This window comes from Argentina silus (genome assembly GCF_951799395.1).
Source record: "Argentina silus genome assembly, chromosome: 7".
Taxonomy (NCBI): Eukaryota; Metazoa; Chordata; class Actinopteri; order Argentiniformes; family Argentinidae; genus Argentina; species Argentina silus.
The window spans coordinates 16580300-16605299 of NC_139661.1; the positions used below are offsets into that span (position 1 = coordinate 16580300).

The 25000-nt window shown below is 47.7% G+C and overlaps 1 protein-coding gene across 1 annotated transcript in view; it reads right to left on the reverse strand.

The window, feature by feature from the left end:
- Positions 1–25000, reverse strand: part of arb2a (ARB2 cotranscriptional regulator A) — a 147555-nt gene that overhangs the window by 51270 nt on the left and 71285 nt on the right. The window contains exons 8-9 of the mRNA XM_083673328.1: positions 24657–24776; positions 148–264 (exon numbers count right to left, since the gene is read on the reverse strand). Coding sequence (XP_083529454.1) covers positions 148–264; positions 24657–24776 — 237 coding nt within the window. The remainder of the gene's footprint in view (positions 1–147; positions 265–24656; positions 24777–25000) is intronic.

Below are 25000 nucleotides of genomic sequence, written 5' to 3' on the forward strand. Positions count from 1 at the left end.
TGTGACACCATGTGTGTGTCTGTGTGTGTGTCTCTCTGTCTGTCTGTGTGTGTGTGTGTGTGTGTGTGTGACACCATGTGTGTGTCTGTGTGTGTGTCTCTCTGTCTGTGTGTGTGTGTGTGTGTGTGTGTGTGTGTGGTATCTCACCTGCTGCATCCACTCCTGGATGCTCTTGCCGGCCTCCTGGTGCCATATGTTGTGGACCGAGTCGGTCATGGCCACGGCACACACTCGGTTCTTCACCTGGGCTTCTCTCTGGATCATCTAAGAGGGACGGAGACACACACACACATTATACTGCTGCCATTCTAGTGGGACTATCACACACACACACACACACACACACACACACACACACACACACACACACACACACACACACACACACACACACACACAGAGAACCAATGCACATACATTGTACAAGGCCTAATGGACAAAGACAGAGTTGGTTGTCACACATTATACTGTACAACAGTCAGACCCAACCAAGCATCATGATTGGCCAAGAGGGCATTCCAAGCCACTGCTTTTAGTATGAAGACTCTATTAGGGTCACAGTGGAGCATCCAACCTGTTATGTAAACGTATCACTACGCAGAGAGTTGATTACAAGGGTGCGATGAGGTCCACCACGCATCACCGGACCCTGTCTCCCCCTCTCTGACCCTGTTTCTCCCTCTATCTCCCTCTCCCTTTCTCTCCCTCTCTCTCTCTCTCTCTCTGTCTGTGTCCCTCTCCCTCTGAGCCCAGTATAGCTATAACCCAGCAGCGTAGCGTAGCGCCCAGCCTAGCCTCGTGTCCCAGTGTGTGAGAGACGTGAGAGAACAGAACCATGTCCTTGTCACGTCCGTGTGAAAGTCCTTCCGCCTGCCCGCCGAGTCCCAGTCTAATATCTCCTCCTGCACACATGTCACACAGCGGACCGGGCCACCGTCTCCTGCCTATTCCCCTCTGAATGTCAGCATGGCTCACAGGAAAATGTCACACAAAGGACTTGTTACCATACTACAATAGAACCCCATACCCCCCCTCCCCCATTACCCCCCCGCCCTCCCCTCCCCTCCCCTCCCGCCCCACCCACCCACAGGAGAACGCCTCAGAGGCTGACCAGTCTCCGCAGGTTCCCGTAAGATAAAACGTGGAGAAGAAGAAAAGGGAACAGGTCTGGCAACAATAGGTTAACAATCACTTACTGCATACGTTTAACGGAGGGCTACAGTTGGGAGGCCGGGCTGTACATCAAAGTGACTGTGGGCATTTGAATACATCCTCCCAGCCCAGTTAAATTAAAGTGGGAGTGTATAGAGATAAATGGAATCTATTAAGGCGCTAAGGACTAATATATCATCCTGCTGATAAGCCTTCCTCAGGAGCATCTTCACCAGGACGAGGCCGACAGCAGGGAAGGTCTATACACACATGGTATATTAACACACACACACACGCACACACACACACACACACACACACCCACACCCACACCCACACACATGCGCGCACATACACACTCATACGCACACACAAGTGTGCATGCACGCATTCAAACACGCACATACACACACACACTCATGTATACACGCGCACACGCAGACACACACACAATCATACAGTACAGTACAGTACACACAGACACACACAGACACACACACACACGCCCGCCCGCCTGCTCCATCCCATGCATGGTTGAAAAGCTTTCCTCTAGCAAAACTGGGCCCGCGGGAGCAGCAAAGCCAACCTTTTAAAACTGGAGGTGTCAGTCAAGGGGCTTTTTTCTGGCGCTAGCCAAAAGGGCTAGTCCCTGAGTATGAGGTTGTTACAGAGGCCAGGAAACAGGAGACAGAGCGCTGCCCATGGAAAACGCTAAGCATATGACTTTAACAACCTATTCAAAACACCAGGCGCTGCAGAACGGCCTGTTCTCACAGAGTTTTCCAGGGAGTGGAGGACAGTTTGACCCCTGGTTGACCCCTGTATTTGCTCCTATATTCTTATTTTTTTCATTTTCTGTATGTTCGACAGACTTCACATTCATAAGTTAAGGGTCACGAAATATCACAGGGACAATAAATGTCATTAAAATCCAAATCCAAAACCTGTGTAAATCACATGCAATACTTGAGAGAACAAAACACACACTTTGAACTGTATTGGAGTTACATGAATTAAAAACGAAGTTTGTGACGGAATCACAGGCAATCCTCACATAAGTATCCATGAGAGAGAGAGAGAGAGAGAGAGAGCGGTTAGAGACTAGGGCCAGATAGACAGACAGGCAGACAGGAGGAGGAGATCTGACCAGACACACTCTCCTTCACCCCACCGTCTCTCCTCAACTCAAATCCAACTGTCAGAAGTTCACACACAGCCTTTCTCCCCATAGCAGTCTGCCAATACACTGTAGACTTATCTGCTAGTTATTTGTTGTGCTATGCAAGCTAATCCATTAGTGGTGTGCTGCTTGGATGGGCCAAATGTTGGCTTAGTGATTTTTATGCATAGGGTTAGCTGTTATCAGAGTGGTGATTAAGGCTAAGCTACATTAGTAATTTGCTGTGTTGGCCTTTACAGTAGGTTAGCCTACTTAGCGGCTAGCGGTGCTGTTGTGCTTTTGGTTAGCCTAGCTGATGGCTAGCAGTGTTGCGCATCCGGTTCGAGGTGCTGTTGTGCTTCAGGTTAGCCTAGCTAACGGCTAGCGGTTAGCCGTGATACCAGTTAACTGTACGATGCTTAGGTTATCATCTGGCCAGTGTTATCAGTGTGATGCAAAGCAGGCTGATACCTCTGTTTCACCTCAGAACGAAGGCCTAGCATGAAGAAGACACATAACAGCTGTGTTAATCAGTCTTCAACAGGGAGAGAAACATGTGGAAATACTTGTTGCACTAAACCAACAGACAGATGTTGAGGCATTAGCTGTCTCACTCATGCCCTTTGGTTTCACACCAGAGCATCTGGACCCAGGCAGGCAGACGACTGCAGACGGAGACAGTGGGAACGGGAGAACAAGGGGGAAGAGGGGAGCAGAACAAGGGGGAAGAGGGGAGGAGAACGAGGGGAAGAGGGGAGGAGAACAAGGGAAAAAGGAAGAGAGGAGGATTCTAGGATGGACACAAATTAAGGCTAGCTGTAGTCAGTATAATGAAAAAGGAAAGCTTTCAATACTTTTTTTTTATATAGTGTAAGACAGTGTCATCTTCGACTTCTACTAAGCAAGGAGAACTAACAACCCCAAAAACACTTCTCTCTCCCTTTATGTATAATTAACACTCTGGTTGAACTACATTTCTCAATTCCCTTCTCTCTCATTCCCTTGATTTCTCCTCAGCATTTTTTTTTAGAGGCATCGGTTGCTAAGAGACCTCCAAACATCACACATGTCTGACCCCCTGGCCAACAGAATTCCACTAAATCCATCTTTTGAGGAGTTCAATGAAATATACCCCCCCCATCCCCATCTCCCCAACACTCCATGACCCCTCCCGTGACCTCTACAGTAAAACACACTCTTTAGCATCTTTAAGCTGCTTCCTGTCACAAAGCCAGCTAATTGCAAGACTTTTCATGGCACCGAATCTTATTTTCGCCTGTGACGTGTAGCGTTCAGGCAGAAGAAAGGGATGGAAAGGGAGATGTATTAATCATGTTTATTTATCTGGACGAGGAGCTGGATGGTGGTTGAAATAACAGACGAGGCTGCATTTAGCAGCGGGCTAAGCCAATCTCTCGTAGAGATAAATACTCCGCAATTCCACTCTCTCTCTCTCTCTCTCCCTCCCTCTCTCTCTTTTTCCCTCTCCCTCTTTATCTCTCTCTCTCTCTCTCTCTCTCTCTCTCTCTCTCTCTCTCTGTGACGCTAACACGGTTGGTGCTCCCACAGACTACATCTAAACACCGGCAATAATAAAGACAATTATTTAGGGCTTTGATAATTATGTGTCAAAGGCAGCGAAAGCCACTGGATAATTGGGTGAAAACTGAATGGTAATCCACAATGGCATTCCCCAGGGGAACCGGGCAGACACAGGCTTCTGGGAGGACACGTGAGGGATGGAAAGGGAAAGGGGGAAATAAACGAGGGCCTTTTAAGCGAACCGTGCTTACCACCAAATAATCAAGGCGAACAGCTACAATTACCACCGTGAGCAGAGGCATCGCGGCCGAGTGAGAGAGAGAGAGAGAGAGAGAGAGGGGCACCCTGGGCGTGTGGAGTCGGCGGCGGCTGCGTTGTTTGCCACCCGATCGAGGCCTAATGTGCCCAAACTGCTGCCAACAGCCAGGGATAATCTAGGACTACCCACTGAGCACTGAAGCGCTGCTTAAATATTTGATTGATTAACCGTCCATTCACTGCCAGTGACAGAGAGAGAGAGAAAGAGGGAGAGAAGACTGCATCAGCGCCGCAAGTGTGTACACACGACACACACACACGCACGCACACACACACACACACACAAATACATACACACTCACAAAGAGATACGCATGCACACAAACAAACACATGGACACACGCACACGCACACGCACACGCACACACACACACACACACACACACACACACACACACACACACACACACACACACACACACACACAGCTTGTATAGGCTCTCCCCAAGCAGTGGCTGCCCAACCAAACATAAACCCGGACTAGTGTTGTGACAACCCGAGGCAGACTTTACATAAATCAATAAGCAGGGTCTGAGACATGTGAGCCATAATCAAACACTGGCAAGTTGATCATCCCCATCTGGGCATCACTGGACGGCCACACAGTCGTCATGGAGGTCACAGTTAGTATGTATGTATGTATGTGTGTGTGTGTGTGTGTGTGCGTGCGTGTGTGTGTGTGTGTGTGTGTGTGTGTGTGTGTGTGTGTGTGCGTGCTTACGAGTGAGTGAGAGAGAGAGAGTGGCTGATAGTGATGTTCACCTACAATGCCACACAGCCACCGCTGCCCTCACTTCAGTGCTAACCTGTCAGAACTGGCCTGACCCTCTACGCAGAGACGGAGCAACAGGAGGGGAGGTGATGGTGCCCCTCTGGCAGGGTCGTGAAGACCCAGGTCAGGCCTCTACTCCCCCTCCCCGTCCCCCCTCTACCTCCCCTCAGGCCTGGCTGTGATAACACAGGCAGCTGGCCCCACGCTCTGACACCCTCCACAGGAAGAGACAACATGAGCGCTTCCTCCTGCTTTGAAGCCTGGCCCCTGCTCCAGCCCCAGCCCCCAGCTCCAGGCCCAGCTCCAACCCCCAGCCCCAGCTCCAACCCCAGGTCCCCCACATGGCCCACCAGGGCCCATCAGGTCCCATCAGCTCCCGGCCATCCTTTGTCTTAACGCCAGGAAGGAAGCCCTCTCCAGCAGGAGGCCACCACTGGGCCACGGGGAGCAATGGGAGTGTGTGTGTGTGTGTGTGTGTGTGTGTGTGTGTATGTGTGCGTGTGTGTGTGTGTTCGGTGTATGGCTGTATGAGAGTGTTGGTATCTTTGTGAGTAAGTGCTCATCTGTGTGTGTGTTTGTGTGTGTGTGTGTCTGTGTTTGTGTGTGTGTGTGTGCATGTACTAAGGTCACATACATTTCTGTCCATTCCTCTGCTGGCCCTCTGTGGAGTGAGTCACGGCAGAGGTGTGATTTAAGAGAGCGAGAGAGTGAGTGACCGGGAGAGTGCTGCGATAACTTCCTCCTCCACTTCCTCTTGTTGAGCCTGCCGCCACGTGGAAGAGAGAGGGGGGGGGGGGGGCGGCATGGCGGTGAGGGAGGGGGGGGGGGTGTGTGAGTGACAGCGCCGGATGCGGGGCTGCAGGGGGGACTATACACACACACGTCAACGGGGGCCAGCAGGAAAAGGAAGCCCAGTAAATATTTACTGACACAGCAGAACCCCAAAATGGCCGCCCCCTCCTGGAAACAAAAGGCAGAGGATAAGGAGCAGCGTGCCAGGAAACCGGGCTGCCGCGGGCGCATCGCCCCGCTTGTGCCCGTGGAAAACAAGAGGAAGAAGGGAAGGGAGGACGGAGGGGAGAGGATGGAAAAGGAGGGGGGGTTGTGTGTTGCCCATGGGCAGGGAGGACTCATAAACAATGGCACACTGGCGCAAGGAAACCCCTGATCACTGAAAACAATAGTATCGTTCACAGAGGGGCCTTAGGAGCAGCTTTGTTTGTGCGTGTGTGTGTGTGTGTGTGTGTGTGTGTGACATAGGTAAAGTGTATCCACTCTGAGAAAGTATGGCAAAGACAATCTGAGCAGCTGGCCATGGCAGTGTGCTACTGATGACACACAGACACATACATACACACACACACACACACACACACACACACTTGTGCTTCGTTGAGGAGAGGCAGCTGTGTGTGCGTATGTGCATGTGTGTTTGTGAGTGTGTGTGTGTGTGTGTGTGGCAGAAGCATCACATCAGCGTGTGTGCGTATGTACGTGCATTTGTGTGTGTGAAATCAAGCCATCATTTTATCTTCCAATGATTTTAAAACTACCTTGCTAAGTGAATCTTCTTATTTAATTACCTGCTTAATCTGGCCTTCCATCTGTATATTGATCTAATATGTAATTCCACAAAGTTCACAATAATAATTAGTCTCTGAAACAATTGATTACAGTTTAAAGCAGAGTAATACAGGCTCATCGTTGCCTGGTTACCCCTGATTGACATCCCTCTTATTGGAGTGACAACACTTTTAATTCCTAGCTCCAGCGAACTCTGTAGATATTGCCCGATATTTTATATCTCATATCTTTTGATGTACCCGCAATGCAATTAATTTTCGATTAACATCTGCCCAGGTATGGGTACACATGATATCAACTGTCAACATTTTAATCAATTAGCAGATGGTATTTTTTTTTTATTCTTCATTAAGTGAGCCTATCATTAGAGTCCACTACTCTAAAGCACAGCCTATATCACCACAGCAATCATGGTAATTTTCACATTCAAATGATATTGACAGCATCATGAACTAGAACAAAAAAAACAAAAAAAATACAGAATTTTCAATCTAAGATTTGCACCAACTTTGATGTACGTACATGTTTAGGGAACAGCAATTAAATAACTCTTCCTAACATTAATTTCTAATTAGGAAGCATCCCTTAACAAAGTGAAATTACAGACTTGCTGCTAATTAAAGTCTAGTGTTAATTAGGAGATATCTTACTTAAGAAAACCGGTACAAGGTACAATGACAACGTCTTCATCAGTTTGACTGGTTGTATAAATAGCTCTGGTCTGAAGACTGAAATGAAAAGTTATTTCTGCACGCTGTGGATATTGACTAGGACTCGCCGTCTCTGCCCCTCTCTTCCTCTCCCTCTCTCTCTCTCTCTCTCCCTCTCTTCCTCTCTCAGTGTCTCTTTTTCTGTCTTTCTCTCAGTCTCTCCACCCCTCCGGCACTGCAGTAAAATAGAAACCTAACCTCAATATTTTCCCTCACAGTGCTGGGACTTGCTGGCCCATTAAATTCTCCTTCCCATGTGTCAGCTTGCACATTTCCTCCGTGAAATTTTCGTATAATTAAACTTTCTTAATGATTTATAAGATATAATAATAGCCGTAAGTATTTCAGAGCAGGTTAAACTGACACCCTTTAAGTGCACGCGGGGGGATGACCCTGTTTTAACATAGTTCTGGATGGTTGACTCCCGGCTGGAGAGGAGGATGGATGGAGCAAGGGATAGAGGGAGGGAGGGAGTGAGGAGGGGGAGGAGGAGAGGGAGGGTGAGACCTCGGTGTCGTAACTCAGGGTGAGGCTGACATGCAGGAGAACCCTGGGCCTCCTGAACCCTGGGTGGGAGTGTCCACCCTCAGACAGACAGACAGGCAGACAGACAGGCAGGCAGGCAGGCAGGCAGGCAGGCAGGCAGGCAGGCAGGCAGGCAGGCAGGCAGGCAGGCAGGCAGACAGATATTCATGTACTGTATGGTGGGAAAACCAACAGAAAAAAATCTTAAGCTATGATTGTGGAACTCAAAAGTCATTTGCAAAAAATGCAAATAAAAACAGTACTCCGGTCTAGTTGACATGCCGCCCCCCCCCCCCCCCCCCCCCCCCCACACACACACACACACACACATACACAGATGTTTGCTCTCTGCTGCCTCTCTCATGGCGAGGCTGATATGATTGCCACTTAGGAAATCAGTGTGTTTTCACACCACACTCCATTGTGCCAAAGCTAATGTGCTAACTATCCACCAGGCAACTGCAACGCTGCAGCCCTGTCCATCTCCCTCAAAGCCTCAGCACACGCACACGCACACGCACACGCACACTGTGTTGTCCTCTTCACATGAAGAAAAAGCAGCTCAAATCAACTGTATTACTGTCAACTGGCTGTCCTGAAAGTGTCCAAATCTATGAGAACTGTATATCGTAAACGTTCTACGCTTTCCCATTGCTGTAAACTGTGTTTCACCTCAGACTGTGTGCTCCTGACTGGGGAGGAGTTGAGAGAGAAGAAAAGAAGCAAAAAAAAGAGGAAAGCTAGAAAAGAAGTGAACACACCACAAAGTGCCATAGACACCGTTCCTGAGCGCAATGGTTGGTCAGGTGTGTGTGTGTGTAGTTTGTGTGTAGGTGTCCGTGTGCGTGCATGCGTGCGTGTGTGTGTGTGTGTGTGTTTGTGTGTGACCACCCTCAGGGGCTCTCAGAGTTAGATTCTCAGGGGAAGCGTTTTGTTTAAACTTTCAGGGCCACTCGACCCATCTCTGAGACACAGCTCAATATGAAAAAAAAAAAAAGAAAGAAAGAAGAAAGTGGAAAAAAAGAAAAGAAAAGGAAAGACAGTGCTAATGAAAGTGACAAAGAAAGTGTCCCTCCCCTTCAGTTATCAGCCGCTCCTTCAGACACACACTCGTCTCCTCAGCCGAGGGGCAGGGGGTCCGCAGCCCCCCGAATACCCTCCCTGTGATCCTCGTGTCCTTACAGGCGTGAGACTGAGGGAGGGGAACCAGAGAGGGCATACTGAAATTAATGAAAATATATAACAATCTGAAATTAGCTTCTCATAGCCACCAGCCATGTTTTAACCAGCGTGAGAGGGTATGGAAATGAGAAAGAGAGAAACTCGATTACAAATATGCATATGTCAAACTGCTACAAGTAAAGGTGTCCCGTAATATAAAACTTAATATACAGTATGACTTGTCCCGTGCTAAATATAATAACAGCTACCATCACCACTTATTGGAGTGATAATTTCTTCAGTCTTTAGAAGACACACTATCAAGCCATGGAGAGATCCGACACCAGGATACAGAGAGAGCAAAACATTAATTCAGTTGAATAAAATAAAATAAACATAACTTACCAAGTTATATTCAACTCACTCATATTTATCCCACCGACATATAACAGTGCTTATTCTGAGATTTCATCGCAAACTTTTCCTGTCTGACCATTTTGAATATCACATGAATATGTTCCCTGCTCCTAAATTAAAGTCATACAGCTAATCAAAGTTTTAAATTAAACAAGAGAAGGCTCCCACCCCTTACCTGCTGCAAGGGGAAATTAACCGGATCCAGTAGACATTATCTAAATTAATACAGTACTGGACTACAGTATGAAATCATTTTTTTTTTAGTAACTATGTATTACTTATTTATTTAATTTCCCTTCTAATTAACTAAAGTTAATTAGATGTTTTAATAAAGTTAGTAAATAGGTGGAAGTAATGTAACTGAAAACTAATACATCTGTTATTGTAATTTGAAGTGATGATAATCCTAATACGAATACTAATAATAAGCATACTACTACCACTACCAATAATGATAATTTAATCAAAATGAATTTAAACTCTCAAAATATATCAAGACTAAATATATATGTGCTTTCATCAAATACTGCAAAGTTCAATTTTTGCAAACAAAGAGTGACAGGTGGTAACTGTCACGAAAACAATGTAGCTAAATCAGCCTAATTCATAAGGAATATAATACAATCTATGTTAAGTTAAGTTATGTTACTAGTTATGGCACGGAACATAGACTTCTAACAAATAACTCACAAATGTGCCAAAAAGTGTCATACAACTAGTTGTGATACTTCTGCACTGATGTTGTTGATTAAAACAAAAGTATTAAGAGTGAAAGAGAGAAAAAAATCCCACTAAAACCGTATTATTAATCTTATAAAAAATGCAATTAAATGAAAGTGCGAAGGCCTGAAGCTATGAAAACCGACCGTCAATTCTCTTCAAAATGCCAAAGAAGATTACAGTAGGGTTTGTGGATTTCATGAACCCTTTTTTGATTAGTGAGTAAATTATTTCTCATTACTGAAGATGCTATTTCCGAAAAAGACCTTGTCACTCAATCATGTAAAAAGTCCTCTATAAGCGTGAATAAACCATTAAAGATGGGAAAAAACACTGCAGTGACCCTTTTTCCCCAAACTCCAGTTATAGTCAAATTACCTTCTTAACTATTTAGGCTCTGTCAGGCCTTTGTCAGCCTATGGTAATTAGACGCTTCGGTGGAGGACATTTGAAAAGAAAACAGTTTATTTATTAGTTTATCTCGGGAGGAAGGCATTTACACAGTGCTGAAGGTAAGTTTGAATGTGGTGATTATCTTGTCATTTTCGGGCTGTTTGTCTGTATGAGTGTGTGAACGTTTGAGAGAGTGTGTGTGTGTGTGTGTGTGTGTGTGTGTGTGTGTGTGTCCTTTCAGAACAGTGATGGGAGACTGCTGCTGATTTCTGCAGTCCTCTTTGTTCTGAGAGGGGTTTGACACCTCTAAACAATACACACAGCCTCAGCCACACTGAGCCTGGACCCTATGTGCCAATTAACGCAATCAAAAACAGCTCAAAATTTCTCTTATTTTTCCAAGAAGCAAACAATAAACTCAACTCCAAAGGCAATCAATAGTTCACCGACGAAGACTGTCACAAAAGTAGTAACATCTATATGAGAGAAATTAGCATAAGTACGGCATAAGCACTGCCTCTACCTGGTCGAGGAACATACAGTGTCTATAGCTAGCGCAATGCTACGGCTTAGCCGCATCAGATGGGGCGTCATTCTGAAGACGCCAGTCAACCAGTTGAGTGGAAACAAAGGCCTGTGTGCCGACTGCTGTTGTTCCACGTCTGTGACAGAACTCCACTCTGGGCTCGATAGGCCGCCCTGACCCGACCCGGTCCCGACAAGGGATCCATCCAGGCTGCAATGCTGCATCGCTAGAACCGGGGCTAACAGGCCTTTCTCTCTCTCTCTCTCTCTCTCTCTTTCTCGCTCTCGCTCTCTCTCTCTCCCTCTCTCTTTTTCCCTCTCAGCAGCTAATGACCCGGCCAACTGTGTGTGGCGTCCGGCCACCAACCAGACACACAGTGTCACCCAGGGGACAGGGGGAGAGAGAGCCTGTCACTGTGTGGGCCTCAGAGGGGCCGAGGTGAGGCGGAGGTGTCTCTGAGCTGACTGGCCCTCTCTCCATCCTCCCAACCCCTTTCATTAACCCACACCCTGGGTTCACACAACACACCGGGAGACGGAACGCACCACAACACCACCTCTGCTGCCCACCAGAGGCCCGCTGCCAATTGTACCATTAATGAATGCAGATCTACAGAGAGAAAACAAGAGGGGCTGCCGTTAACAAAACACACACACACACACACACCCACACGGACGGGCACACACACGGACGTGCACAAACACACGGACACGCAGACACACACACACACACACACACGCACACACACGCACGCACACACACACACGGAGACACACACACACACACACAGACACGCACATGCACACACACAAACACACACACACACACACACACACACACACACACACACACACAAACACACAAACACACAAACACACACAAACACACAAACATCCCAGCTCAGCCCTGCTATGGGAGAGAGAGGTAACAAAGGACAGGCAGTGCCCCCTAGTGTTTTCATCAAAGAGAAATGAGACCAAATCAAGTAACCATCTCCCAAAGCAACAAAAAAAAGAGAGAGATAGAGAGAGAGAGAGAAAGAGAGAGAGAGAGAGAGAGAGAGAGAGAGAGAGAGAGAGAGAGAGATAGAAAGAAAAGGAGGGACTGGGGAAGAGTGAGAGAGGAGTGAAGAGGTTTGAGTCACGGGGGATGTGGCATCACATCTGAAAGGAAGAGAGGAGGGGAGGAGGGGAGGGGGGTGAGGAAGGGGACTGGGGACTGGGGACTGGGGGAGGGGGCTGGGCGGGGAGATGGGGGGGAGGGGGGTAGTGTAAGTGTGGAGGGTGGTGAAGATGGGGTGGGGTGGGGTATTAGAAGATTTCTGACACAGCCAAGATGTTTTTAATGTTCCAGGCAGCTCATCTGAGGAGAGGGAGAACATGTGGGCAGAGAGTAGCAGGCCATGCATGAAAGAGGGTGTCAGGGAGTCCAGAGGAACCGCTGAGTGTGAAGGCGTCTAATAGGAAGACTGAATACATAAGGCAGAATGAGAGAGAGAAAGAGAGAGAGAGACTAAAGCCAGTGAAGTCGGTTCAATCACACACACACACACACACACACACACACACACACACACACACACACACGCCAGGGTAGTATGGACATACACATAAACGCATAGACCCATGGATTAATGTAATTTGCGTACAACTGCATGCTTACACTGTGGATAACTACAATGAATGCTTGAGAGTATACATACACACATATCTCACACACACACACACACACACACACACACACACACACACACACACACACACACACACACACACCAGGTCAGTGACTCCACACCGTCAACTCACACTCTTTCATTACAAACATACTTTATGTGTGTGTGTGTGTGTGTCTTTGTGTGTGTGTGCCTGTGTGTCTGTGTCTTTGTGTGTGTGTATGTGTATGTGTGTGTGTGTGTGTGTGTGTGTGTATGTGTATGCGTGTGTGTGTGTGTGTGTGTGTGCGTGCGTACGTGCGTATGTGTGTGCGTGCTTACGTGCGTGCGTGTGTACGAGTGAGCAGGTGTGTGTTTATTTCCCTCGGACATCTTGTTCCCCTCAGATTCCCACCGTGAAACAAGGCCTGCACCTCGGTGAGTTCCGCATTCAGCTCCGAGCCAGCTATGACATCAAAGGCTGTTCCTCGCCAGAAGCCACAGAGGTTTCTCTCTCTCTTCTCTTTTTTCTCCTCCTCCTCCTCCTCCTCCCTCTCTCTCTCTCTCTCTTTCACAACCCCATCATATTTCACAGCACATAAAACCTTAAAATGGCACATAAAACAGTTCATCTCTTTTCAGTGTCAGCTTTCCAGACTTAAAAATTAAATGTTATACCGCAGGTACATAACTAAAACATACCGTTGGAAAAAAAAATAGTCATAAAGAATTCAAACATGGCTCTCTAGGTATAGAGGTGGTGGTTACGGACTCACAGCCATGGAGCGATACGCAACACACACACACAACACGGGCTGATTCTCCTCTGTTGTGACAAGACCTGTCTGTACCTGGTCACCTCTCAGTACAAAGGAACACGGTCAATAACAGACCAAGTAGTTTTCATTACACAGACACACACACACACACACACACACACACACACACACACACACACACACACAGAAAACTCTGACCCTGGAACTACAAGTGTTTGAATTCCATCTGTAGAGCACCATGAAATACGCACTCTACACTCAGTAAACTTTGAAAGCAGATAGAGATGGAAGGACAGACAGAGGCATGGAGGGGAGGGAGGGAGTGAGGGAGGGAGGAGAGACTCAGTGGGAGAGAGCTGGAGAGTCACCTCAAAGTCACCGAGTTCACTGACATTTGTACAGGGACCCGCCTCTCCTCCCCTGAGATCTCCTTTTCAAGCCTTTATTTTCTCTCTCTCTCTCTCTTTATTTTCACTCTCTCTTTAGTTTCTCTCTCTTTTGACTGAGCAGTTTTTTCATTTCCACTTTCGACTAAAAATACTATTTCAGTCACGTCCACAGTAAAATGATAAAACGCCACAATTCATGTTATGATGTTGAGCAATGCCTACAATAACCTGATACCCTTCACTTTCAGTATTGACGGGGGGGGGGGGGGGGGGGGGGGGTGATTAGTTCAACAGCACTGTTTCACAATAGGATATACAACACCCCTCCAGACCCTCTCTAGTCAACTCTCCCATCCTCATGACCAAGCTAACGGACAGCTACACCGGGCTCAACCACTGCTCCTCCAGGTGAACCACTGATGGTAGAAATGGAAGGGAAAAGGAGGTCTAAACGGAGGGGGGGGGGGGGAAATAGATAGGGGGATGAGGGTGATGGAGAGCGAGACTGGGAACAGAGAGGAGAGAAAGAGGGGGTGTGGGTGGGTGGAGAGGAAGAGAGAGAGAGGGAGAGAAAGAGGGAGAGGGTGAAGGGGGTCTGGTTCCGGCGGAGAGGGAGAGTGGGTTAGTTCACCTCGGAGGCGGCGAGGCGAGGGGGAGAGAGAGACAAAGCGCCAGGCTGAGCTCAGAGAGCAGAACAAAGAGAGAAGCAGGATGGGAGTCTAGCCACCGCTGCCGCCACACACACACACACACACACACACACACGCGCGCCAGCCAGACTACCCTTAGCACTGAGTGTGTGTGTGTGTATATTTTCCGACTTTGCAAACATGTTGTTTGTTTGTGTGTGTGTGTGTGTGTGTGCGCACGTATGTGCGTGTTTGCATGCGTGTGTGTGTATATGTGGTTGTGTGTGTGTGTGTGTGTGTGTGTATGTGCTTGTGTGTGTGCGTGTGTGTGTATATGTGGTTGTGTGTGTGGGTATGTGTGTATATGTGGTTGTGTGTGTGTGTGTGTGTGTGTGTAGGTGTGGGTGTGGGTGTGGGTGGGTGTGTGTGTGTGTGTGTGTGTGTGTGTGTGTGAGAGAGAGAAAGCAGAGTGGTGGAGTACGTGAGACACCAACCGCGCCCGTGGAATTAGCATGGTACACACTCTGACCCTCTGACACCTTGCTGAAGGTACATACAAAGATGGAGAGAGAAAGAGAGACTTGGTCTTTGTCTGCTCTGGGGCGAGGAGCCTCACACTGCAGATCCACATTGTTGGGAGAGAGAAAACCCTGGGAAGAGAAAAGGAATAAAAAAAACCCTAGCAAAAGACAGGAGAGAGGAGAGAAAACGTCTTTCTCTCTTCCTCATTGTTCCATGCCAGGGTTGAAATAGAGGTTGAGGAGGGAGGGAGGGAGGGGAGGGAGGGAGGGGAGGGAGGGAGGGGAGGGTGAGGGTGTGTGGGGGGGTGGTAGTGCTGTTCGATATTAGCTGGAAGCTGATGATACTCTGGGACCAGGTATGAGTGGTGGGGCTCAGATGGAGGAAGCGTGTGTGTGTGTGTGTGTGTGTGTGCGTGCGTGCGTGCATGTCTGTGCATGTGCGTGTGTGTGTGTGTGTGTACATGTTTGTGTGTGTGTGTGTGTGTGTGTGTACATGTTTGTGTGTGTGTGTGTGTGTGTGTGTGTGCATGTTTGTGTATGTGTGTGTGTGTACATGTTTGTGTGTGTGTGTGTGTGTGTGTGCATGTTTGTGTATGTGTGTGTGTGGGCCAGGTGAGGGGGGATAGAGAGAGAGAGAGAGAGAGAGAGAGAGAGAGAGAGAGAGAGGGGGATAGCAGGGTGAAGAAGACACTCCACTGGAGCTGTCTCGGCTAAGTGTCAGAGGGAGAGAAGTGTGAAACATTATTAAGATATTGGTGGTAAAGTTTTCACTCTCCTCCCTTCCTCCCCCCCCCCTTTCCTCTCTCTCTCTCTTCCCCCCCCCAGGTCTGCGATGGTGGAGCTGAACTCTGCGTAGCACTCACTGTCTCCGGGAAAAACAAAGTGATCAATGCGAGAAGGCACCAGGCTCTCATGGACAGGCCAATCAATGGTAGAAAGAACCTTGCCCAGGGCCTTATGCAAATACAGGCACGTCCTGTAACCTCAGGAGCCAACATGCTCACTAGATCAATGGGCCTGGGTAGAACCTTACAGCTATATCAGCCCCAGCCAGTAAATATGGAATGATGAATCCCTTAAGATTCAAGTGAACTCTTAAACTAGGTTGGTTTCCTACACCGGCCTAAAAGGAGGGAAGGAAGAAGGGAGAGGAGAGAAGAAAAAAAAAAAAAAAGACAAGAAAAGAAGGGGAAAAAAAATTGTAGGCTTAGACAATGGGGATGGGATGGATTTGTTGTCCTTTTTTCAATGGGAGGAAGAGAGGAGGAGAGAGGAAGAGAGGAGGAGAGAGAGATGGAGTGGAGGAGGAGAGAGATAAATGTGAGAGGAGAATTATGAATAGTCACTTCAACAATACTTGTTTGAGACATAATGATTTTCAATTACATCGCCATGGCAACGTCCGTGTGTTTGTTGGGCGGAGGAACAGAGTGCGTATCCGTGACGACCCTGAACCCTGATCAGGCAGACACACAGGATGGACAGGACGATGAAAGATGGATGGACAGAACAATAAAACATTTTTTTTTTTTATCACAGTTGCCTATTTACGCAGTCTAAGCACATCTCAATGGTTTACAAGGAGAATAGGAGATTATACATCATTGATCTAAGACTCCATGGCCAACTGTTGATGTTTCCTTTCACTAATGACACACACCTGATGCTTATGAATGGGAAGTCGATGATACATGGTGAAACACAGTGTTATAGACAGAAACTAAGCCAATACTCTCACGCAGATCACAGTGGGACACACACACACACACACACACACACACACACACACACACACACACACACACACACACACTCACTCACTCACTCACTCACCCACACCCACACACACTCATTCACTCACCCACACACACACACACACACACACACACAAATGCCAACTGTTTTGCAGCCTTGTTAAACGCATCCAGCCCTCTTTCCCGCAATATAAACAGCCATGGGCTAATTACTGCGTGCAGTGGTGAGGAGAGATAACAGCTGGAATGTGAGGGACAACAACCTCACACACACACACACACACACACACACACACACACACACACACACACACACAGAGGCACACACACACACACACAGAGGCACACACACACACACACACACACACACACACACACAGTAAGGTCAGTTACAGAGCCAGGTACATGGAGTGGAGTTCTGCTGCTAAGTCATTCAGCAGCAGATGCTTTAGCCCTGGTCTGGGTGGAGGATCATAGGTGAGATGTCAACACTATACTACACTATACTACCTATACCTATACTATATCTAACATACAGATCTGGATATACTACTAGATAGGCCCTTTGTACCTGGGGAGGCTGGTGGAGGTACAAATCAGAGGACGGGCATGGAATGGAATGAGGAATGTGTGTTTGATACCATTCCTTATTCCATTCCATGCATTACAATGAACCTGTCCATCGATTTCTATCTCCACCAGCCTCCCTGCCATCTAACATGTATACTAGATATTAGATAAGACCGTTATACTGTATACAGAACACAAACTAATATCACAAACTAAAACACACACAAAATAATCGCACAAACGCAAAAATGCACAATTCTGAACGATCAGTTTGACTGCACAGCGGCACCTCGAACAGAGAAAAGAAAAAAATAGAAATAAAATTATCATAATCATCACAAACACAATCCGACGAAAAACGTCTGCAATATCTCTAGAATCGATCTCCATCAAAAGAGACGAAGATGTGTTTCACAAACTCTGCACAAAACGTAATCTATTAACCAACGAGAAAACAACAAAAGATGGAAATAATTTCGGCACCTTGAGAGGGAACGGGTGACAAAGCCTATTGTGAGGATCCCTTTCAGACGGCCCCACGTCATTAGCCTACTATCACAATACTGGGGCTACAGCTTTGAAATGGATGTGGAATGAAGGCCATTTTGTTCATCATCACACGCACACAGAAGAAGAATTCAGCTGTGGCTACAATGTCCTGTGGCATAGAGAGAAAGGCCTTGTTCTTGTTCTGTCAGCGAGGCAACCAGCCTCTGGGTTTTTGAGGCTTTTTCAGAAAACAAGCAAATCAATTGAAATCAAATCCGGTTTGTCGGCGTGGCATTTCAGTAGTTTAATGTACATCCTCCTGTTTAGAGGAGAAGGTTTTCTATGGTTTTCCATTCATTGAGAGGGAAAAATTACTGTCTACATTACACAGCTTCTTAGCTTATGGGAGATACAGACAGCTGGACAGATGGAGAAAATGTCTCAATATACAAATGAGTTATTAATATACACAGAGAAAACACACACGTGCGCACATGCACACGCACACACACACACACACACACACAGTACACGCTCAATAGTATGTGCTTTCTCAAGTGGTCTCACATAACAGACATCAACATAAAAGGAGGTAGCTACACATTATCATGGAGAGAGAGAGCGAGAGAGAGATATACACACACACACACACACACACACAGAGACACACACACACACTCACACACACAGAGACACACAGACACACACACACACACACACACACACACACACACACAGATAGAGCTGAGCAGTGTGCTGTGTGGTGGCTGAGCTGCTGAGGGGTCTGTTGTCCTGCTGTGTGGGGCTGGCAGGCACTTTTGTCATGGTGGTCCCTTTGTTTCACATCAAACAGAACGGGAGGGCTTTGCTTACAGCGCCACTAATTTCTGCTACTGTGCCCTTCATTTATCACCGCCTCTCACCCTCCCCTGCTAATGTGGCTGTGATAGCACGGCCGCTACCGCTGCCTCTGCCGTGGCCCAGGCCTCCTCTGCTCAGGTACGATACAGGGCTGGGGGGCGGAGGGCTTCACCAGGCTGGAGGCTTGACAGAGCAGAGGCTCACCGCGCCGCGTAGCACCACAGCCCGCTAGCTACGGAAAACCTTGAGATGAAAAAGACTCTCAACTCTACATCCCTCCCTCCCTCCCTCCCTCCTCCCCCACACACCCTCTCCCAGAACACAACGCTACTCTGACTTGCAGAGTTCAGGAGATGAATACGGTATTACACGGGGCTTCTGGGGGGCAGATCTGGATGTCTTGATGTGTGTGTGTGTGTGTGTGTGTGTGTGTGTAGTAGTAGTAGTGGTGGTGGGATGATTTGTCAACAAATAATTGAAATAATTTCACTTCAGCCGTGATGAATCAAAGCGAAGGTTGTCTTGCTGTTGTTTGAGGAATATTAGAACAGAGCAGAGAGTAGAGTTAACAGAAACGAGAGAGAGAGAGAGAGAGAGAGGGAGAGAGAGAGAGAGAGAGAGAGAGAGAGAGAGAGACAGAGAGAGAGGGAGAGAGAGAGGGAGAGAGAGAGAGAGAGAGAGAGGGGGAGAGGGGGAGAGAGAGAGAGAGAGAGAGACAGACAGAGAGAGAGGGAGAGAGAGAGAGAGAGAGAGAGGGGGAGAGGGGGAGAGAGAGAGAGAGAGACAGAGAGAGATATACATAGCACTGGTGGTTTTTACTACAGAAACATATTTCTGATTTCCCCAGTGTCGAGCCACAGGAGAGGCCGGTAGGTTGGCACAGCGTTGCCACGGCACCATGTGTTCAGAGCCCTCCGCCGGCGCCAGTGGCAGGCAGTGCCAGGGCTCAGAGTCCTGGACCAGGGCAGAGCTGGCACCAGGGCTGCCCTCAGGGTCACACCAGACCAGCAGCGGAGGAAGGGATGGAGATGGAGATGGAGAGAGGAGGAAGAGGAGAGAAAACAGGGCAGGAGATGAAGGGGAGGAGAGGGTGAGGGTGAAGATGTAACTTTGTTGGTGGTGGTGCAGAGAGGATGGGACTTTGTTTAAAAAAAAACAACCTTGGATCGCTGTCTCTCAAACAGCTAAATTACTCACTTCAAATAAGATCCATCTTATATTGAGCTTCAAAGGAGACATGTTGACTGCACCACATGTGCATCCTGCGTAGAGTTTATGCAACTTTTACTTCGCCATACATACACTCACCAAACACCTTATTAGGAACACTATACTAATACTGGGTATGGCCTCCCTTTGCTCTCTAAACAGCCTCAATTATTCGTGGCATTGATTCCACAAGATATTGAAAGCATTTCTTCGAGATTCTGGTCCATAATGACATGATTGCATCACGCAATTCCTGCAGATTTTTCAGGCGCACTTTCAAGCTGTCAATCGCCCGTTCTACCATATCCCAAAGGTGTTCTATTGGATTCAGATCCGGTGTCTGGGGAGGCCACTGAAGAACACTGAACTCATTGTCATGTTCATGAAACAAGTTTGAGATAACTTTTGCTTTGTGAAATGGTGCATTATCATGCATCATAGAAGACGGGTAAATTGTGGCCATGAAGGGAGGCACATGGTCAGCAACAGTACTCAAATAGGCTGTGGCATTCAAACGATCACTGATTGGTATTAACGCGCCAAAAGTGTGCCAAGAAAACATTCCACACACCATTGAGAAGGTGTACAGGTGTTCCTAATAAAGTGCCCGGTTGAGTGTATACATAAATGTATACATTCAAAAGTTCTCATGAGTGTGTGAATGTCAAGTCAGAACTGGGAAGTCACTCAAGTGTCTCCAAGCAGTGTGGAGCCAGAGTGTGGTATGCATCAAACTCATCCACCCTATACACTCCTGCATCATCCACCCACTGACGATCCACAGGGAGGCAAAGTCCTCTCTCCATCTCCACCACGCATCCACAGCTCTCTCTACAAACACCTACAGCATCTGCTCACTTCTGAGACTTCAACTTACACACAAACACACTAACGCATGCACACACCCACACTGACACGCGCACACCGCGCGCGCACGCACACACACACACACACACACACACGCACACACGGACGTATGCACACACACTAACATGCACACACAGGCACGCACATAGCGCGCGCACGCACATGCACACACACACACACACACACACACACACACACACACACACACACATACCGAAAGCGCATGGACGTACACATTCTGTACATGCTGTATTGAGATGGTGGTGGTGTTGGCACCCACACATTTGCGTATGGGGAGACAGATGCATTCTTACATAAGGCCTTATATAATGCTGCCCGTCCTATCCAATAACCACTCTCCTTTTTCACTGGGAGAGCGGGAAGGTTAGTGCGGGTTAAGCTACACCCCCCAACACCAGCACCCCCTCCCCCCCTTCCCCTCACCCCTGGCAACAGAGGAAGATAAAAAGGCAAGTGAGGGAGGGAGGGCCCTCTCTTCTCTCTCTCTCTGCCTCTCTGGCCGAGGATTTGTCCCGAGGAAAGGGGGATAATATAGATATGGAAAGGAGCAAAGGAGCATGTCCAGAGTGTGTGTGTGTGTGTGTGTGTGTGTGTGTGTGTGTGTGTGTGTGTGTGTATGTGTTTGTGTTCAGGCTGATACTGGAATCAAATCAAAGTATCAAAGTCAGGAGTGTATGTCTGCTCTAACCTCACCCTCCAAAGCCCTGAAGCAAATCTGAGTATACACATCCTGAAGAGGAGGAGGAGGAGGAAGAGGAGGGGGATGAAGAGGAGAAGAAATAGGAGGAGGAGGAGGAGGAGAAAGAGGAGGAGGAGAACAAGAGAAGGAAGACTGGAATAGAGAGATCAACCAGAAGTAAGGAAAGTGAAAGAGAGATACAGTACTGTTGCTGTGATAAGGAAAGTGTGGAGTGAGACAGAGAGATAGATAGAGAGAGAAAATGATGGAGGGAGGGAGGGAGGGAGGGAGGGAGGGGTAGGGCTAGTATACGCTCTGACATAAAGCCATCCTCCCTGCAGCAATCCCCTCTCATTCAAAGGCCTTTAGCAGCTCTTTGATGTAACTATAATTAGTCCATACACACTATGAAGTGTTTTAGAAGAAATCAAATTGCAATGAAACAGTTGAGCGCTCCAAACAGGGGCTACATGGAAGGAGCAGGGAGCGCGCGGGAGAAATTAATCGCAGCTCTTTTGATGTGCTTGATCAGAAACGTGTTTATTAACTGCAAAGGGGAGCCATAATTAACCCAGAGACAGCTTGTTTTCTATGGGTCTGCTCATGTGTCAAACGGTTCATCCCGCAAGGCTCACAGCTCCCCCTCTACTCCCCCCCCGCCTCCCCCCTCTGCTCTCCCCCCTGGACCACTTTCTCTTCAATTAGGGGGATGTGTGTGTGCGTGTGTGCACGCGCTTGTGTGTGTGTGTGTATGCGTGCATACTTTATTATACAGTATCCATGTGGGAAAAGAGAACATGCACATGAGGCCTTGAGTGTGTGTGTATGTGGTACTATTGCGCACTATTGCGCACTATTGTCCACATGTGCTAACATACATGTGCACCACAGATACAGACCTTGTGGATGGGGGTGTGAACAGTACAGTGTGTGTTGCTGTGGAGAGACATAAACAGGCTAGCATTCCAGATCAAACTGAGGATGATAAACCCCAGAGTTGGTCCCTCAGGCTGGCTGGACGGGGCTACCGCTTCCCTCCCCAGGCGCGTGTCAGGGCAGGTGGACAAGGGGGGCTGCCAGGGGACGCCTGAGGCTGGGGGGGGGTTGGGTGTCTGGGATGGCTGAGCACCCCGCCTCCATGGTTAGCTGACCCCAACACCCCTCACCCCCCCCCCCCAAAACCAACCCCTATGTTTGTCCATAGGGGTTGGTTTGGTTGGGGGGGGGGGGGGGGGGGCACTGTTGTCATCGGCGACAGAGACAGGGTACATGTAAAGGCCCAGGGGACAGTGACACATATTCAAATGCACACCATTCAAAAGGCACACAATGCCTGTTCCGACTGTTTGTATTGTGATGCTTACTGTACTCTTCAGCATACACGTCCTGCATTTTCTGACTAGTATGAGCTTCTTCAAGAGCTCTCACATAACAGGTAGGGCACATAAAAGGAGGTAGCTACACATGGAGAGAGAGAGAGAGAGAGAGAGAGAGAGAGAGAGAGAGAGAGAGAGAGAGAGAGAGAGAGAGAGAGAGCCACAGTAGCATCCTCAACACACACACACACACACACACACACACACACACACACACACACACACACACACACACACACACACACACACACACACACACACACACACACACACACACACACACACAGAACCCAGGGAGAGTGTGACTGTCACGGACAAAACACTGCATGAATATTAAGCAGCCAAATTAAAATTACAAAATACAAAACAAAAAAGAGTAGGTTACAGAAAAAATGTTAGATATTCCTGGAATTACCACTGGGACAAGAGCCCACCATGCACCCCCCCCTCCCTCCCAGTACCCTTCTCCTTACCTTCCCCTCCCTCTTATCAGAAGAGTAAAGGAAAGAGATGCTTTAAATAATATGGGTTCATGGAGAGTCTACGAGTAAATCCGACAGATCAAAGAGCCGTCAGCAGCCCACTCCTGCACCAGCTGTCACTGAGGCCCTTGCACACCTAGCCTAGCACACCTAGCTTAGCACACCTAGCTTAGCACACCTAGCTTAACCCACCTAGCCTAGCCCACTGAACTTAGCACACCTAGCCTAAAACACCTAGCCTAGCACATCTTGCCTAGCACACCTCAAGGTTCAAGGTTCAATGTTTCTTTATTATCCCCTAGGGGAAATTAGTTATCTCCACCACACATCCACAACTCTCTCTACAAACACCTACAGCATCTGCTCACTGACAAACCTAGCATAGCACACCTACCATATAACACACCTAAACTAGTGCACTTGGGTCAATCCATAACTGACACTTTTTAGCCAATGACACTTTTGTGGCTGGAAAACATGTGAGGGCTGTTCCAAAGACAGTTATATTCAACTTCCAATTGTTTCTGTGATTGCACTGAAATGTAGTGGGACAGCATATCTTGTGATGGAGAAGAGGACAGGATATTTCAAACACTTGTTACATCCTTGTATTGACAAGATGGCTTCAAATATTTAGCAAAAATCGTGACATAAAACTATACTTACTTTCCCTTCATATTTCATGGTGTTATCAATCAGTATAAATATGTTATAATAATAATAATGTTATTATAACACATCTCAATGCCAAGTAAAACTTGAATCCTATCCTAATCTGGTTTCTCTTTCACTTTGTTACATGCAGGCCTTTGAAACTCACTGTAGGAGCGTAACTTTGCTTCATGTTACGATGGAGAGGCAGATCTTCTGGTCCCACTAAATCACATATGTGTTTGAATGTGTATGCCGCCACCCTGAGAGGTGACCGAGCTCCTAGAAGACGAATTCACTACATTCTACGAAGTTAGTCAAACACCCGCCCTTCTCATTTCGTCTACTCCTTCTCCAGATATATATATATGTCCTTCTTCCTACTCTACTCCCCCCCCCCCCTCCTCTCCTCTCCTCTTCTCTTCTTTCCTCTCCCAGGGCCTGGAGTTGTGCATGCTTTGCAGGGTACTTTAATAGATCCCTTGTTTTTTTATATCTCACTTTTTTCTGTTCTTGGTGTGCAGAGGAAGTGGATAGCGCCTTAGGACAGGGATGAACTGGATTGTTTACAGAAGCAGCACTTTCTCAAAGAAACTAAACGTTATTTATTTTTAATCATTCCCCGTGTTTCACATGCTATCACGCGGCTGCCTGTCCCTAAGGTGACCGATGCTGGAGGGGGGATGGGGGGGGGGTGGGTTGAGGGGAAGAGGGACGACCAGAAGAAACAACTGTAAACCACCGCTCACCAACTCCACGAACGACAGGCCTCCGTAGCTGTGCGCCATGATGAAGACGCTCTTGGCGGCGGCTTTGGACACAAAGTGGTCCCACACGTAGAAGACGTGTTCCTCGGGGGAACCATTTTCCTGTAACACAAGAGGGGGAACTTTAGTTTAAAACCCAAAACAAAAACGCAGGCATCCCATAGGAGGACTATCAACAAACTAAATAAAAAGACCGATAACCAAATCAGAGGCAGAAAGAGAGAGAGAGAGAAAGGCGGAGGGGTGAGACGAAGTTTGTGTCTGAGAGAGAGAAAAGTTTGATAAAGAGTTAACCAACTGAGAGAGAGAGAAGGAGTGAAACTCAC